At 36.1% G+C, this 16,963-nt stretch overlaps 1 protein-coding gene across 1 annotated transcript in view; it reads left to right on the plus strand.

Moving 5' to 3' along the window:
- Positions 1 to 16,963, plus strand: part of LRP1B (LDL receptor related protein 1B) — a 762,836-nt gene that overhangs the window by 521,625 nt on the left and 224,248 nt on the right. The window contains exons 26-29 of the mRNA XM_075092828.1: positions 554 to 718; positions 1,646 to 1,890; positions 12,021 to 12,152; positions 13,356 to 13,583. Coding sequence (XP_074948929.1) covers positions 554 to 718; positions 1,646 to 1,890; positions 12,021 to 12,152; positions 13,356 to 13,583 — 770 coding nt within the window. The remainder of the gene's footprint in view (positions 1 to 553; positions 719 to 1,645; positions 1,891 to 12,020; positions 12,153 to 13,355; positions 13,584 to 16,963) is intronic.

The following is a 16,963-nucleotide window of genomic DNA, read 5'->3' on the forward strand; positions in this document are numbered from 1 at the left end:
CATCTTTTCGTTTTTTTTTAAGCAAGACTAATCTGTATAAAATTCATTAATGGCATACCAAAACCTAAGGGTCTTCATTGGAACACTCTAAATAATAAATGCAGATCTCTAGTTTATCATGTTCCTTAATCCCTGCTACCTCAAATCAGCTTTCTTCCCTTTCTCCCTTCCCCATCCTCCTCATCTATGGATTGCTCTCAAAGGCTCTCATTATATTTTTTTTTAATGAGCTGGGTTTCTAATTATAGAAGAAAGACAAACCAAGCTATTACTTGTATTAATGGACATGAAAAAGGCAATGCTATTGAACTTCTAGTTTTTAAAAAACTTCTTGAGTTTCATGATTGTTCTAACACTAATAATGAAATATTACCTCCAAGTTACCCCGTTACTACAAGGGATTTATATAGTTGTCCAAAGTAATGTATGCTTATTCCTTTTATTTAAAACATGGGAATGTTTCAACTTTTTATTCAACTACTGTCTTATTTGAACCATTTGAAATTATTCTGCATGCTTTAATATTTTCTTGTATCTCTTTTCCTCTCAACAGAATCCTGTTTTGGACAGACTGGGATGCAAATTTTCCTCGCATTGAATCCGCTTCCATGAGCGGAGCAGAAAGAAAGATCATATATAAAGATATGGATACTGGAGCCTGGCCTAACGGCCTTACTGTAGATCACTTTGAAAAAAGAATAGTATGGACAGATGCCAGGTAAAGTGATAAGAGTATTCTTATCTGTTTATAAATCCTTATTGTCGCATACAAAAATATAACTACGTTGTAAGTGGAATATAGTTATGTACATTATCTATGTAAAGAGTCTCCTGAGCAAAAGTACAGTATGTACATGTCTTCAATTGCATTGCTATTATACATAATTTCTTCACGGCACCAGCAGAACTGAATGGCCCTTGCCAGGCTTCTCAGGGAGCTTCCTCCACACATGCTGCCCATGGCCCCAGGAGCCCATTTCAGCAGAGCCCTAGAGCTCGCCTCCTGCCTGAGAGTCACCAGTGGAGCACCAGTGTCCAGCCCAGGCACACCACTGCCTGGCAATGCGTTCTGTTGTTTGAGACCCCAGCCCACAGGGTGGCTTCATGGTGTGACCTGTCTCTCCACGACAAACTTCTGTGGTGATTTGGACTCTTGGTTGAACCTGGCTGCCATCCCTTGGGCCTGCCCCGTTCAGTTTGCTCAGGGTCAGTGGGATGTGGCCTTGGAGAGTGAAGCCTCTGCCTTGCCAGCCGTGGTATCATCCATTGCTCCTGGCTCCCTGTGCCTTAGAGAGCAGTCCACCATTTGTCCTCCCTGACACTTACACACAGAAGACGCAAGCTATTCTACTGGTTTTTCCATAAGTTCATCTGAATGGAAACCCAGTTCTCCTGCTGTATTTTCACAGCATGGAGGTAAATTTGAATTTAAAAACAGTATACAAGCAAACCAGTATTTCATAGCCCTAGTTAAATTAATAATGTGAACTAAATCATCTCTGAAGTTAATGACTGCACTATAAACATTCTTTGGTCTTACCAGTATGTAAGAGTAAAGTCCTTATACATTTTGCACCAATGTCATAATGGTTGTGTGATTTTTATTTTATTTCTCTGTAATCTTAAATTTGGGATTATCTTGTAGATCGGATGCCATTTATTCTGCATTATATGATGGATCCAGCATGATAGAGATTATACGGGGTCATGAATATCTTTCTCACCCTTTTGCTGTTTCTTTATATGGGAGTGAAGTATATTGGACAGATTGGCGGACCAATACACTTGCAAAAGCCAATAAATGGACTGGCCAAAATGTCAGTGTAATACAAAAAACAAGTGCTCAGCCATTTGATCTTCAGATATATCATCCAAGTCGTCAACCACAAGGTGACTATTTATAGAAAAGTAATTATTAATCCTATGAGGGGAAAAAAGTATTCTTTTTATATACAATTATCTGCTTATGAATTTGCCTTGAACTGACAATTCCTAATTGAATGTATTCAGCACTGGTGTTCCTTAGGTGGTAACAGAATCTTTATTCGAACCAGAAGCTTCATGGGATCAGTGTCTGTGAATATTGCCCATTTGGACTCCTGTTCGTGATCTGTTACAAATATGGTGCAGGACCAACATTTGTTTAAAAGGTTTCGAACTTACTTATTTTTTTACCTCAAGTAACTAGTCTGACAGAAGTAAACATAACCATGTTTGCTGTCTTTCTCTTGCTTCTCTCCAGAGGAAGATTAACTTTTCTGTGAAATAAACTGTGTATACAATTGTTAGCTGTAAATATTCACTTTGAACTATAATTTGCCTTAAATTACTCATTCATTTGTCTGTCTCTATTTGCTTCTCAGTCTTTTTGTTCACTCTTAGGACTGCATAATTTAGATTCCACCACTGCGGACCACTACTTTTCTACCTAAATAGCCTCAGTTGGATGTTGTCCAAAACCTGACACTTTTCCAAAGCATACTCGACTCACTTAAGAGCATTTATTTTAAAATAACATTTACAATTTTCAATTTCAAAGTAACACAATATGTCTTTCATGGGAGAATGAACTCAACCTGCTGGAGGCATGAGTTTTGAGTTTAAAACTTGAAGAAGCATCAAAATTTATGTTTGGTGTGGATAACGATCAAAACTGAAAGGAAGTTCACAGTGTATGCGTTAATTAAATAATAGGAAATTCTTTATTTCTTGGTACATTATTTTGTAACTTTAACTCCCCATTTTCATCTCTATAAAGCTTACGTCTTCATCCATATATATTTCTATTTCAATTTTCTACCAGCTTTTATAGTATAACATCTATTTATACGAGACCACTGCTGTACAATTATAGGAGGTGCATAGGCTTTGTCATTAGATAGATAGTCCATCAGGAGTTGTATATTTAGTAATCTTCAGCTACTACAACTTAAGATAAGACTGTATTAATCTTGAAAATGAAAACTGACCAGATTTTATCTATATGGTTTAATGAAATGGTCTATTTAATTCCTAATGAAAAATGCAGGAACCTGCTAAAACTTAGCTCCCTGAGACAGATTTACAATGCCTGTCACATAGGTAAAGAGACTAATAATTTCCTTATAATTTCAGCTGAAGCTTCAAATGATGTTATCACTGAGTAGTGAATCTCTCATTCAGATGGTAAATATTTAGTCAAGAATTTTAGGTTATTGACTTCAGTGGCCGTACGTGTGAAGGTTCATGAGGACCAAGAAAGAAATCACAGAATAGCCCATTACTGGCACATCTAGTATTTTTCTAGAGTATAACTGTATTTATTACTTTTCTGAGGATTATAAGGATTACAAATACAGAGATTTTCTGTAACTGGTGTAAAATTATTTTCCACTCAAAATTTTCTGCCTTCAGTTATAGCAATATATAGACTGTACCTAAGCATGTTGCTAATAACATAAGGAATGATCAAATCCAAATTAATTATAGAGGGACATGGCACATTTTGCTGTAATTTCATCCCGATACCTACCTGTTGGTAGCACTATGTGCTACTGTCCAAACACATCTTCCTGCCTTCCCTCATACTTCCTTTTACTTCCCTTCCCCAACTGCTGTTGAGTTGAGGATAGGTGAATCCAAGACACTTAGTACCTTGCTGACAACATTATTCTTCTTCCTAACAGTTATGTCTACTTCTGCCATCATAAAAAAGATAATTTTAATTCGGCTTTATAGTTCTTCCTTCTCTGACTTTTCAGCCGTTGAGCTCTTCAAAATACCTCTATTCCTGAGTTAGGAATCATAAATGTTAATGGAAAGAGTTGGATAGTGTTGTTACATAGTAATTTACTAGGAGTCTTTGGACTTCTGGATCAGATGCTGGACTTTATTCAATGGGAAATAATGTGGATGAGGTGGTTAGCTGAAGTAGTAATGAAAGAATATGATGGGATGCTGAGCAGATGAAAACAGTCCCGATTAAACTCTCTGAGTTATTTTGTTGGAAGGGTACTTGGAGATCACTTCTCTCAGTGGTTCCCCATGTAAAATGAAGAACTAAATAAAGTGATATTTTTTGATATGACTCTAGCTACATTGATGTTTAAAATAAATCTAAAGTTACAAAACCAAATATAGGACAGGAAGACATTACTATGATATTGCTGAGAATTTCAAAACCCATTCTTGTAAAGAGATACATTAGAGTATTGATCAAAAAGAGACAGAGCTCAGAACCTCTCAGCCTTTCAAAAAGCTGAAATGCCAGCTTTTTCAAGATAATCCAGCTCTTCAACATAGCTTTCCTATACATGTGTAGCAAATCTTTTATTAGCTGTATCAGCCATCAGAGGGAAGAATTGAGTCTCTGTAGCTTTTTTTATAAGCAATAACTCATGGCATATTTGTAAACCACAAAACAGATCATCCATAACAGAACAAGTTATGATTAATGAATGAGGTGAGCTGCCCTCATATTGATTATAAATGTGTTTAAGTTTACTCCAGCAACTATTCTTCTGCAGTGGTCTTGCTGTCTCCTGGCTCCCATAAATTGCTCATTCCTCCCTTGTAACTTCACTGTCTCTAATTCTCCGTCACCTGTCTTTGACTTTCTGTAGGTTATTTAGTGTAAGTGAAATTAAGGATACAGATTATCTAGGGTGTAGGTAATGCATATTTTATAGATATCACGTCTGTAATAATGCATAGTTAGTATGTGAATATATACTTAAACATATGCATTTGTACATACATGTTCTTCAGATATGCAAATGGATATGTACATTTTCCCCCTTATTTTTATAGGTTTGAGTTCAACATTACATTCTGACATGGTTGAGATACCACCAGGTACATCCTATCTATTGTTACAGGACACATCTGGGCTGTGTGTAGCTATAGAAGCTCTTGGGATGTGCCCTGGAAAACACCAATGCTGAAAAAAGACTTGCTGGAGGATGACCACCAATTAGTTAAAGAATGTTCCATTATCTCTGGATAAATTTCAACAGTTTTCCCAAAATGTTAGTAGTAGTAGAAACTACTTTAAAATTTGTATCACAAATACTTGTTTTTTTTAATACTGGGAAACAATTGTTTTTTTTTCTTCTCACCCAAAGTTTCTAATGCTCAGTAAGCTATTCAAGCTTTTATGTTAGTAGGTTCTAAGCAAACTTTATTTGTAAACATGAAATCCTTACAGTTTTGTATGACTTTGTAAATGTCTTAGAAGCCAGTTCTGCATTAGTTACACATAGAGGACTATGGATAGAGCTATCTAATGTAAATGAGCACCAGCAAGTAAAATTCTCCCTGCACACTAGTTGTCAAAAGATTTGAAGAATGCTCTCTACTAGCATGCACTGAAAAAAAGGAGAGCAATGAATACAGCTCACTGTTCGTTTGTGAGTCTAAGCATGATGACAACTGTGATAAGGACTCACAGTAAACAGCTCCTAATCTACCTTGCAATATGTGACATATGCATCAGGATACATTTTTTCTGATGGCTTTATTTTAAAATAGTAATGGACTTTCATTAAAGAAGAATGTTACTGTTTTTCAGTGGATGTCAAGTTGCTTGGGCTGTATTACTCCTTGAAATAAGCCTCTTATGAGAGTTTACTTTTTAGGCCAGGGTGCTGTTCTAACAAAACTTTTTGACTTATGGACAAAAGAGTAGGTATGCCCAGGATCTTAAAATATGGGTGGAGTAAATATATATCTCTGCACACCCCGTTCAGGTGATGTTTTTTGCTATTTTTTATAATTAGTCTCTTCCTGAACTTTGGGATTTGAGGAACTGTGTTCTTTATTTTCACAGTAGCAGTAGAGCTCCCATTAGCCATTTCTTGTTGTCAGGAAAAAAAACCCAAGTATTTTCTGTTTAGACTGGGGCCAGGCAACATCTTTAGAGAGAGACTATAGCCTAGGGAGACATCAGTCAGTATTCCATAGTCACAGATACCTTGGCCTCAAGGCAAGGTATAAGCTGTAGAAGAGTTTTCAGCAGTTATTTGCCGGAATCAAGAAGTTCAAATATCACATTGTGTAATTGCAGCTTTTATTTTGTGATGTAGAAAACACCAGATTCTGATTTATGATTGGCCTTCTGGGTTTGCTCTAAATTATTCTCTTTCAATGAAAGCAATTTATTCCTACAAATCTCCAGTACCTAGCTTTATTGGAGCTAGAGAAAAATGGTGATACTATGCAATTACTTCTTAATTTTTCTTTTGAATTTGTAGCAATTTTGCAATAAATGAAACCAGATAGCACGCAGTTTAGAATCCCCAGATAAAATTAACAGTAGATTTACACTGCAAAATGTCAGTATAAACATATCACTGAAGGCCAAACATTTTGTAGTCTCAGCTCCATAGGTATACATCTGGGTCAACTATATAGGTGAAAGGTTATTAGCTTTTAAAATATTTCAAGCAACTTATTTTGATTGAAATAAAGTAGAGCAGATCTAAAGAAATTCCTGTAGCCTAAAGCAACATTATTTCAGTTAATCTAGGACAGATGCTAATATCAGGTAGTGAAGTTATAGTGAGATATATGTATGGATGATAGGTTCATCTGTTAGGAAACCACAGGGGATTACGGAAAGCTTCATGATCTAATGCAGAATGATGTCACATCTCAGCAATATGCATTTGAGACCTACTCATCTTCACCAAATCAAAGCTGGGTATCAGGAATGCTATTAACGTAGCAAACACTGGTTTTCTAGGAAGAATATTTTTCTCAAATAACATTGTATTTTAAAAATCTACTTGCTGCAAGGAAAAGGGTCGTTTATTTTAGGCACAAGAAGTTGTACTTGTACCATGAGGTGTACTACTGAGGACAGTGTTGAGAGGAGTAAATATAGTGCATTGGAAGGATGACAGCTTGAAAACAGAAAGCTGTGAAATCCTCACACATTCCCCAGTTTTTTGCATTTCTCAAGGATATTACTTTGAACTTAAGAAAAAAACATGGCCATGACAATATTTTTCTTTTTGCAGATTGAATTTTTATAGACTAAAAATCAGGACAAGCAGTACAGTAACTGCTGAATATAAAGTATGTTGGTACCACTGGGCTCTTCTGTAATTAAAGCATGAAAAACATTTAACATCATGCTACTGTTGTGTTACAATATTTTGTTGAGGCCTGGATTGCCAGCAGTTTAAAATAAATAACTTTTTACAGAAATGTAGCTTAAGATGCATGAGCAAAATTTTGGCTCTTTTATTTTGGGGGAATTTAAAAATTTTGTTAGTCTGAGATTTCATCACAACCTTCTTGTATACGTTCTTTTTACTTCAAAACCAGCAACAAGATTAGTATATGTGTTGTGCAAAATATATACAGTCCTTCTGAACTTTAAGTTGGATTCCTTTGTGCCTTGTGAAAGTTCCATTTTTGTTTTAGGAATTATAAAAGCAGTCTTTCCTACCTTTGTCTTAACTCGGCATTCTGTCTTTGACAACGGCTGATCATTGCCTACAGACAGGAATGGACCTGGGGGAAGGTAACAGCCATGGTCCTTCCCTATAGCCTGTCACCTTCCAGTAACCTGTAACCCAGTGATTTTTGAGCCTAAAATGGTATCTACTTGACTTTTGAACTTACACAAACTCTTGATGTCTACAACTTTTTGGGCAGATGGCTCTGGTGCGTAACTATGCACTCGGTGAGAGAGGACCTCATCTTGCTTGTTTTGACCCTAATACTTTATTTTATTAAGTATTAGGGTCAGCATGTCCTAGATCTTGTAATAAGAGGGATATTAGACAGCCATTCCATAAGTGTAAATATAATCTGTTTCTTCAGAAAAGGATCTTTTAGGTATGGATGCTATTTCAGTGCTCATCCTCATGTATGTAACTTGAGATTGTTTTTTTCCTTGTATATTACTGTATATGTATTGAATTTTATCAGAAGTTTTATTTCTCAGTCACTCCGTCATGTAACTCTTGTGTTACATGCGTTCCGTTTTCACACTTGGATTTAATTTAAGCCTTTGTTGTTACTTTAACACTAAATTTCCAATTTTTCAAAGTTTTCTATAAAATATAGCACCCACTTCTAAAAATACTATCGGCTTTGGCCTTTCCACATGGTAATAGCGTAGCATTACATTTGTTATTCTTTTACATATACATTTTTTGTCTGCCCTGTATGTCAGTGAGGTCAATCATTCCGGGCACTCCCTTCTTAGTTTTGGACTTTTATCTTTAATTACATTTTTCTTTGTTTGTTTTTTGCAGTACCTCTTCATCTCTCATGTACACTGTGGGGGGTAGGAAACAGAGAGATTCATTAATAAGAGATTCAGAATTACCATAAAGCTATCATACTGTATACAATAGCGTATGATGAGGAATTGTGCTAATTTGAGCTAATAATATTCTTTTTATTTTGTTTCATGGTGAATATGTAAATTTTCGTTAGATGGTACGCTGACTAATTCTTCAAGTGAACGACTAAAAACTGAAGTAGAAATAGTGAATATAGGAAATAAATAGTATTTTAGAATTAATGCATTCTCTGAACAGTCCTAAGTTGAAAATTCCAAAGGTTAATGCTAAAATAATCAGATATAATCAGGTAATATAAAGATTTTAACTTGATTGTGTACAGCAGAAGGATCTTTGGCCCTATGAAAAGCTATATAATATGGAAAGTATTGACAGTGAGCAGAGGATTAGATCTATAACTGGTTTTAAATATGAGTGGGAATAGATTGTCAGCAATTTAAAAGTATCCTTTTGATGTAACTGTAGTGCATATATTTGAAGATGTAGGCAGAATTTAATCATGTCATGCACCATTATAGTGTAAGATTAAAATTTTGCCTAGCTAAATTTTGATGCCAAGGAGGGACAGGTTCAATATGAAGTTAATATGGAGGATAAGTTGGTCCGTAGTGAATGTGTCTTCAGAGGTTGTCAGGGTAACTGTTCACTTGCCAACTGGTGATAGAATGTCTGAGGGTTTTTTAAGGGTTACTGGTCAAGAAAAACAAATATTTTGTTTAAATAATGTCTTAGAGAGCAGTCGAGAAGAAATACGATGACAGAGACTGACTTATGTATATCTGTGTGCAGTACTGCAAGAGAAGTAGATTGGCAAGCAGTCAGCAGTGGAAATCAATTAAATAATGCAAAAGGCTAGCCAGTTGGTGAAAATGCCAGTTCTGTGGGTTGCTGTTATCAAAAGGAAAATAGATTGGTGGAAATGTTTAGGAAAGGAATAAAGAACCACAGATAGCGAACTGCAATGCGGTATAAATCCATATCACTCCCATATCATGCATACCGTATACAGATCATATGAAAGGTACCGGGAAAGCTTGACAGGCTGATTAAGGGTATGGGAAAGGTTTCTGTATGAGGACAGGTAGGCTGATGCTTCTTGAAATACAGCTTATAGACAGGTTTATATATGATGGCCTTCTGTGAAATCATTAATGGCGTGGTGAAAGTGAATAGGGAATGGCTATGTGGTTATTCACAATAGAAACAGGAGGAATTATTGGAACTAGCACAAGGAAGTAAAATAGCCAATTTTTTGAGAGTCAAAGCAATAGCATACCTATTTGCCTTCAAGAGAATTATTTTTTATTAGAAAGTAAAGAATGGGCTTAGCTGTTATTCAGTGAAAGCAGTATGAATATGAAAGGAATATATACATATGTACTAGAATATGTAATTTTTGGATTACGATAGATTAATCCTCCAGTTGTGCATGCATGTGGAAACAAACACGTCTGCTCTATAACACTTCTTTTTCCACCACTTTTGTATTCCTTGATATATGAAGGGAAATGTGACGTGGACAGATAGTACACAAATTGTACTGTCTCCTTGTTGTTGATGCTCGTAGCACGCTTCAACCACAACTCTTTCTTTAACATGGTCATTAGACAGCATGCCTTTCAGTTTTTCTTCTGTATGTTCTTCTATTTGAATTCCATACTCAAATAGCAACTTTGGTAGAGAAGAACATAATGGACTACTTGCATTGAAAGACAAGATGGGGATTATTATTCTTAGGCCCTAAATAGATCCTTGCCACAGACAGTTGTATGCATAATAAGGGGTTGAGGTTCCGCTGAAATTACTGCTCTGTATTTGCAAGTACATTAAAGGTAATGCTGTTTTACAAAATGTATGACTAAATTTCAAATCTCACTTCAGCAGTGTTAAAAATGCCAAAGAATGCAGGAGGTTGAATCACTAGATGATCTCCTGAGATCGCTTTCAACCTAAACAATCCTATGATGTCCCTCACAATATTGTCAAAAGCCTAAATAATGTTTCATCTTTGATGGGTAGTTCATAGGGACAGATGACTCTATATTTACTAATATTAGCTATCCATTAAGAATTTATACTTATCCTGAAGGGCTCCTGGAACCTTTTTAACTTCAGTCTCTTTTCCTCAGCTTCACTTTTTTTTTTTATCTTCCACACAATGTTGTGTACTTCTTAAAAGAGATCACTGCAGATTTTTTCACATTGTTATTACAGGTACAAGAAAAGTGATGATGTTAACTAAACATTTCTCTATTTTAATTTTAGGGAAAGACATAATCAAATATAGTCATCCTGTAAGGATAATAAGGTATTTACAGTCTGTCAGCAGTCAAAGCAGTTACTAATTCATTTACCAGCAATAAATATATTTAAACTTACTGGCCCAGCTGACTTTTTGTTAGAGGTTTGGAAGAGCTGACAGAGGAAATATGGGATGCTTCTTTTGAAAAAACCTTGGAATAGCAGGAGAAACTGCGAAGGCTGGCAGGGTGCTGAGTGGCTCCCAGGGCTGCCAGTGTTTGAAAGGGGCAACTGGGATGACTTTCCAGAAAACTGTAAAAGCCCGTGATTTTTGGATAGAATGGTGGCAGATGCTGGTAGAATTTCAGTAACTGGTTTATCCAAGTTTTTGAACCTGGATAGACAAGTAGGTAGTTAAAGGATTCAGGAACTGGTGGGTAAATTTAAGGATGCATTGATGAAAAAGAAATTATTCCATGAAGCAAACCTTGAGTTTGTCTTCAAATTTTAATGCTTCAGTTAGAGCCCAATTTATTTTGCAAAGACATTCATACATCTGATTTCTCTAGTTATCTAAGTACTTACATTGCAGGCTAGCATAGCGTTGGAGGAATATGTTATAAACTAATTGATTTTGTTAATTATAAGTTTGTCTTTATGAGTCAGTCATTCCCACGGTTAATTTTCTAAGGTTTTTTTAGTAAATGGAAAATTCAGCATTACTTTTTCTGTTTATGCTTGGAATGTCTCTTCAGGAGTGCTCTGGAACTGTGTGTGTGTAATAATGAATGAAGGTAATAGGAAGAGTTTCTAGTTTTTGTAAGCCTAAGAAGTCTTCTCCGGTCAGATTTCCTTCCGCTCTTTAAAGCAATTTTAGCACATCTTGTTCCATGGGTAAACTGTAGGAAGCCACTTGAAAAAAGCTACACTTGGGAGAGGTTTTTGTCTGAGAAACGAAGAAATACTTTGGCATGTTTTTTTTCAAATTATCTTTGCATGTTAGATTTCCAACTGATATTCAAGTAGGTAGATCAAACTGAGAGGGAACATTGAATTTGCCAAAATTAACCGCACAATCTAAGCTTTGACTCTACACAAAATGAAACTTGTTGTTCAGGTCCTTATCACATTAACACTTTTTTATGCCATGTGTCCTGGTTAGGAGTGTATAATTCTTTACATTACAATGTTATAAATAGACTGCAAAATTAATATCTCATTAGGAAAATATTATCCAGTGACTTCATGAAGTTAGAATGATAAATGTTGTGGCTGTCCTAACAAAAAAAATATAAAACATATGTGCTTGAATATTATCCTACTAAAAGTGATTAGAGCACAAGCTCAGTGAAGCAATGAGGCCAGGTTTGTCTTCAAACAGAATTTTCACCACTTTCTCACCAGTGTAGCTTATGGTAGTCTGACAAAACCTCATTACAAAAGGTGTTTTTATATTTTAACCACTCCATTATTCAATTTTAGCTTCCAATCCGTGCGCTGCTAACGAGGGTAGAGGTCCATGTTCTCACATGTGCCTGATCAATCACAACAGAAGTGCTGCATGTGCCTGTCCGCATCTGATGAAACTGTCTTTAGACAAGAAAACATGTTACGGTAAGTTTTCCTCCCAAAGCTTGACAATTGTATTGATTTTAGAATTTTGAACTGTACAAATTAAAATACATAATGTTAAAACCAATCTCTACAGCGTATTTTAATGATATATTTTTAAGGGACATCCACTTTGGGGGAATTGGTAACTTATTCTAATATATGAGGTGTGTGGAGCTTTGATATTTATGACCACAACCATTTTTTCTGTTGCTTATGTGTATGATATGTTAGCTTATCTCTGCAAAACAGAAAGAATTTTACTCTAAAGTGCGTCATCAGAAAATGATAAGTCAGGTAAGCTTAATAACACAAAGGTACTTAATAATTTAAATCTCTACCTGTTCTTCTAAAGTTGTCTTAGTTTCATTTTCAAGGATTAAGAAAATAAAATGAAGAGCAAGTATTACACGTGCAGCCTTGCAGGGGAATTTTATAAAAAATACAATAAACATTTTTAAGCTATAAAACCCCTCAAAATGTCAAATAATTGCCTACTATGTGTAAAACCTTGAAGTGCATTACTCTTTTCAGTGTTGATTAATAATGTTTAGGAAATACACAAGAAGTATTTTATCATATAAAGGGTATTGTGGGGGGAAAAGTTGCCTTTACAGTTCATTCACAGACACTTGCCCCAATAATTTAGACTTTTGAGTACTGTTTCGCCTTTAATGTATCACCCTTTTTCATTGGCGAATGTCTAAATTAGGACAATCAATGTGTTCTTTTTCTTCCACCTGTTTGCCTTTCACTGCTTACACACACATTGTGGAATTCCTCCCGAGTTTTGTTGTTTGCAAAACTTCCCTGTTACGGTGACACTATGTTCCCCTCAGATACCAAATGTTAATGTCTGTTATGATGTGCAAAGAAACAATATATTTTTGATTGGGATAAGTGGGTAAAATCTTTAAATATCACCAAACTTTTTTTCCTTAGACTTGAACAAGACCATATTGATTTAGTGGCATAGTAACTTCTTGTCCAGTGTCCAGAATTAATATATTTTTCCTGTGATTTTCATGGTCTGTAACATACTTTATTTCTCAAGTGTCACTAGGCTGCAGGTTTTCTGGAGATGTTAAATCATTTCATATAAACTTCATTTACACGTTTGTAAGGTGATCTCAAATTAATGACTTTGACTTCTGTTACCAATGTTGTGAAGAGGATGAGGAGTGATGTTTTTCTTTTCTTTAATAGAAAGGAAGAAATTTCTTCTTTATGCAAGGCGTTCAGAAATAAGAGGGGTCGACATAGAAAACCCATACTTCAACTTCATCACAGCCTTCACTGTTCCTGACATTGATGATGTGACGGTCATAGATTTTGATGCTGTTGAGGAACGCTTATACTGGACTGATGTAAAAACACAGACCATCAAGCGTGCCTTCATTAATGGGACTGGCTTAGAAACCATTATTTCAAGAGGTAAATAGCATAACATTGAAATAAAAATAATTCATTGTAGGTAAATAAGTATGCTAAAGTATGAGTGTGCAAGTTCTTGTTATGTGTACCTTTCACTGGTATTGGATAATTGATCTAAACAATAAGAAAGCACAATTTTGATTAGGATTCTAGTTTATTTTATTGATTCATAATTCATTTTTATTTAAATAAATTGGGATGCAATTGTAACATTGATTTTATACAAGATTGAAATGTCTAGTAAACAATGGAAATAATGTATTCTGGGGAAGATAGAAAGAATAAAGAGGAAAAGGAAAAAAATAACAGCATCCTGACAGAGCTCTGCATTGAAGAATTTCATGTGGATTTCCTATGGCCTTTGGCTATCTGTGCTGACCTAGTGAAGAAATTAACTCCATCAGCATTGCTTTTTCTTTCCAGTTCGTGTAGAACTTCCAGCTTTGGCACTCTTCATGAAATACAGGATATGGCAGCTTTGTAATTTTGGTGACGCTGGCATTATACGTTTACCTGTTGGCTTCCTGCAACTTGTCATGTTCAAACTGATTGCCATCAGGCTGTTTGCAGTACTTGAATGCCATGAGGAAGTGGAGTCTTTTGATTCTGCGTCTTTGAATCCTTTATACGTTTCTTCCATCATTGCTGCTTCAGTTACTTAAAATACTACAATTCAGGTTTTCTTATTTACTGAGCTTTTGCATTATAGATAGGTAATTTACAGCAATAAAAGGGAACTTAAACTATTACAAATGGAAAATCATGATTGGCAGTGTTTTCTGCAGTTAACACCACCATTGTTCTGACACTTTTGCTCTGTACTTTGAATACAGAAACTTAATGGACTGTAAAGTCTGTACCTGATGGCTTCAACCCGAGTCGGTGGCTCCAGTATTAAAGTGATACCATTTGTTGTCCTTGCTAGAGGTCTGTTTGTTTGTTTCCAGCCGCTGTCAGTTCTTCTTCTGGCATCACATGGTGGTCTATTTTTTAATATACTTACCTGCTTGAAAGTAGGAAAACTGCCTGACGGACTATCTGGAGGCAAATTTTGAAAGGTCCAGTTACTCGACTGCTAAATATATGTTTGAAGGGAAAGAGGAGAAAAGAAATAACTCAATTCTGCAAGATCGGACCTTCTTTGATTTTGAAAACAGATTTTTAAAAACAGAAAAGAAAATACTTCTTTAGCTGATTATTTTGGGACTTCAAAAAAACTAATTAAAGGTCTGCCCCTGGTGTTGCTTTAGAAGATATTTGTTCTGTATGAGCATATTTTGGAAAATCATTGGACAAATATGGCAGTATCCCCACTTGACTATGTAGATTGATGAATTTATTTATTTTGTGTGGGTATCCTTATTTTCCCCTGCTGTCTCAGAGACAGCTTTATTAACAATTGGAGATGTTTTTCAGTACCTGTAATAAGAACAAGGTTTAGAGTGCCTCTTAGAGCTCTTCTTTACTTCGTGATTTGAGGTCTCCAAAAGAGAAAGAGTTCTTGTTGTTTTTTTAAATACTAGTAGAATAAAAATGCTCTTTACTACAAAAAACATATAGTGAAAAATCACAAAACTTGTCAAGAAACTTAAAGAAACATACTATGTGTGAGTATTTCTGTTTATCAGCATCCTTTCATATTCTTTTTATTATGGTAGTTTCTGTGGTGGAGTTTTTTGGTGGGGGGAGGTTTTGTGTTTGGTGTTTTTTGGTTTTTTTTTTTGTGCCAGATGTAACTAATTGTATATAAAATTTGCAAAATTACAATGTTCTGGTACATCAAAACAATATAAAGACTACTTATTATGTGTAAATGATCTCATTTACTTAGAGTTATATTTTTATACTTACAAGAACATAAGAAGCTTTGTAAGCACATACTAGTGGGATTTTTGTTGGATGAAAATTTATGCCAACGTCACAAAGATTCAACAGTCATACTTCAATCTTTTTAAGGGTACAAAATGCTTGTTTTCTAGTTCCTCCAACCAAAAAAAAAAAACCAAACCCACCAAAAACCCAAAGGCAGAGGATCAGTTTAATACGGGTTTAAAATGGGTCAAGGCTATGTATTTGGTGTCCTTTGTGGCATTCTCTAAAGTTGGAAAACTTCCTAATGCCCAGTCATCGTTTGACTTTATGTATATGCCTGCATGCATGTATGTATGTATATGTATGTCATGGTTTTAGCTGGGATAGAGTTAATTTTCTTCACTGCAGCTGGCCTAGTGCTGTGCTTTGGACTTAGAATGAAAACAATGTTGATAACACACCGATGTTTTAGTTGTTGCTGGGCAGTGCTTGTACTAGTCAAGGGCTTTTCCAGCCTCCCATGCTCTGCCGGGGGCACAAGAAGCCGGGAGGGGAGGGGGCACAGCCAGGACAGCTGACCCCAACTGGCCAGAGGGATATTCCATACCATGTAACGACATGCCCAGTATGTTAACTGGGAGGAGCTGGCTGGGGGAGGGAGGCAGCAGGCGCGGCTCAGGGATGGGCAGTGTCGGTTGGCAGGTGGTGAGCGGTTGTATCGCTTGTGTTTCTGGCTTTTTCCCCTTTTCCCCTTTTCCTTTTTATTATATTGTTATTGTTATTGCTATAATTATAATCATTATTATTATTATTATTTTATTGTAATTATTAAACTGTTCTTATCTCAACCCACAAGTTTGTTTTTGCTTTTGCTCTTCCAATTCTCTCCCTCATCCCCTAGGGGTGAGGGGGGTGAGCGAGCGGCTGCGGGGTGTTTAGTTGGCCGACTGGGGCTGAACCATGACAGTGGGTATATGTATGTCCAGAGCCACATCCAGGTTAGTTTTTCAGTGACAGTTACGCTGTCAGTGGAAGTAACCACATTAAGTTGACAAAGAGACAGTGTACAAACCATGAACTGTAATGAAATCATTAAATGGCCTGTTTCCTTGTCTACAGAGATGCTGCCCTATATGAACCACGGTTAGGCAAGGCAGAGCGGCATGTTGGTATCCAGATCTTAAGCAGCATTTAAGGCAGATATTAACATATAGTAACGTATTTTTTAATTGATGTCTTGCTAAGGAAGACTATCGCATACAAAGACCCTTGTGAAGCTACCAAATTAATCATATCTTACCTATATTTTGCTGCCTCAGGTAATACTGGTGGTGTAGGTTAATCCCAGAAGGCAGCTAAGCCCCACACAGCTGCTCGCTCACTCCCCACAGTGGGATGGGGGAGAGAATCAGAAGGGCAAACATGAGAAAACTCGTGGGTTGAGATAAAGACAGTTTAATAGGAGAAGCCAAAGCTGCATGCCCAAGCAAAGTGAAATAAAGAATTCATTCACTGCTTCCCATCTGCTGACGGATGGTTCGCCATTTCCAGGAAAGCAGAGGAATAAG

This window comes from Phalacrocorax aristotelis, chromosome 5, assembly GCF_949628215.1.
Source record: "Phalacrocorax aristotelis chromosome 5, bGulAri2.1, whole genome shotgun sequence".
Lineage (NCBI taxonomy): Eukaryota > Metazoa > Chordata > Aves > Suliformes > Phalacrocoracidae > Phalacrocorax > Phalacrocorax aristotelis.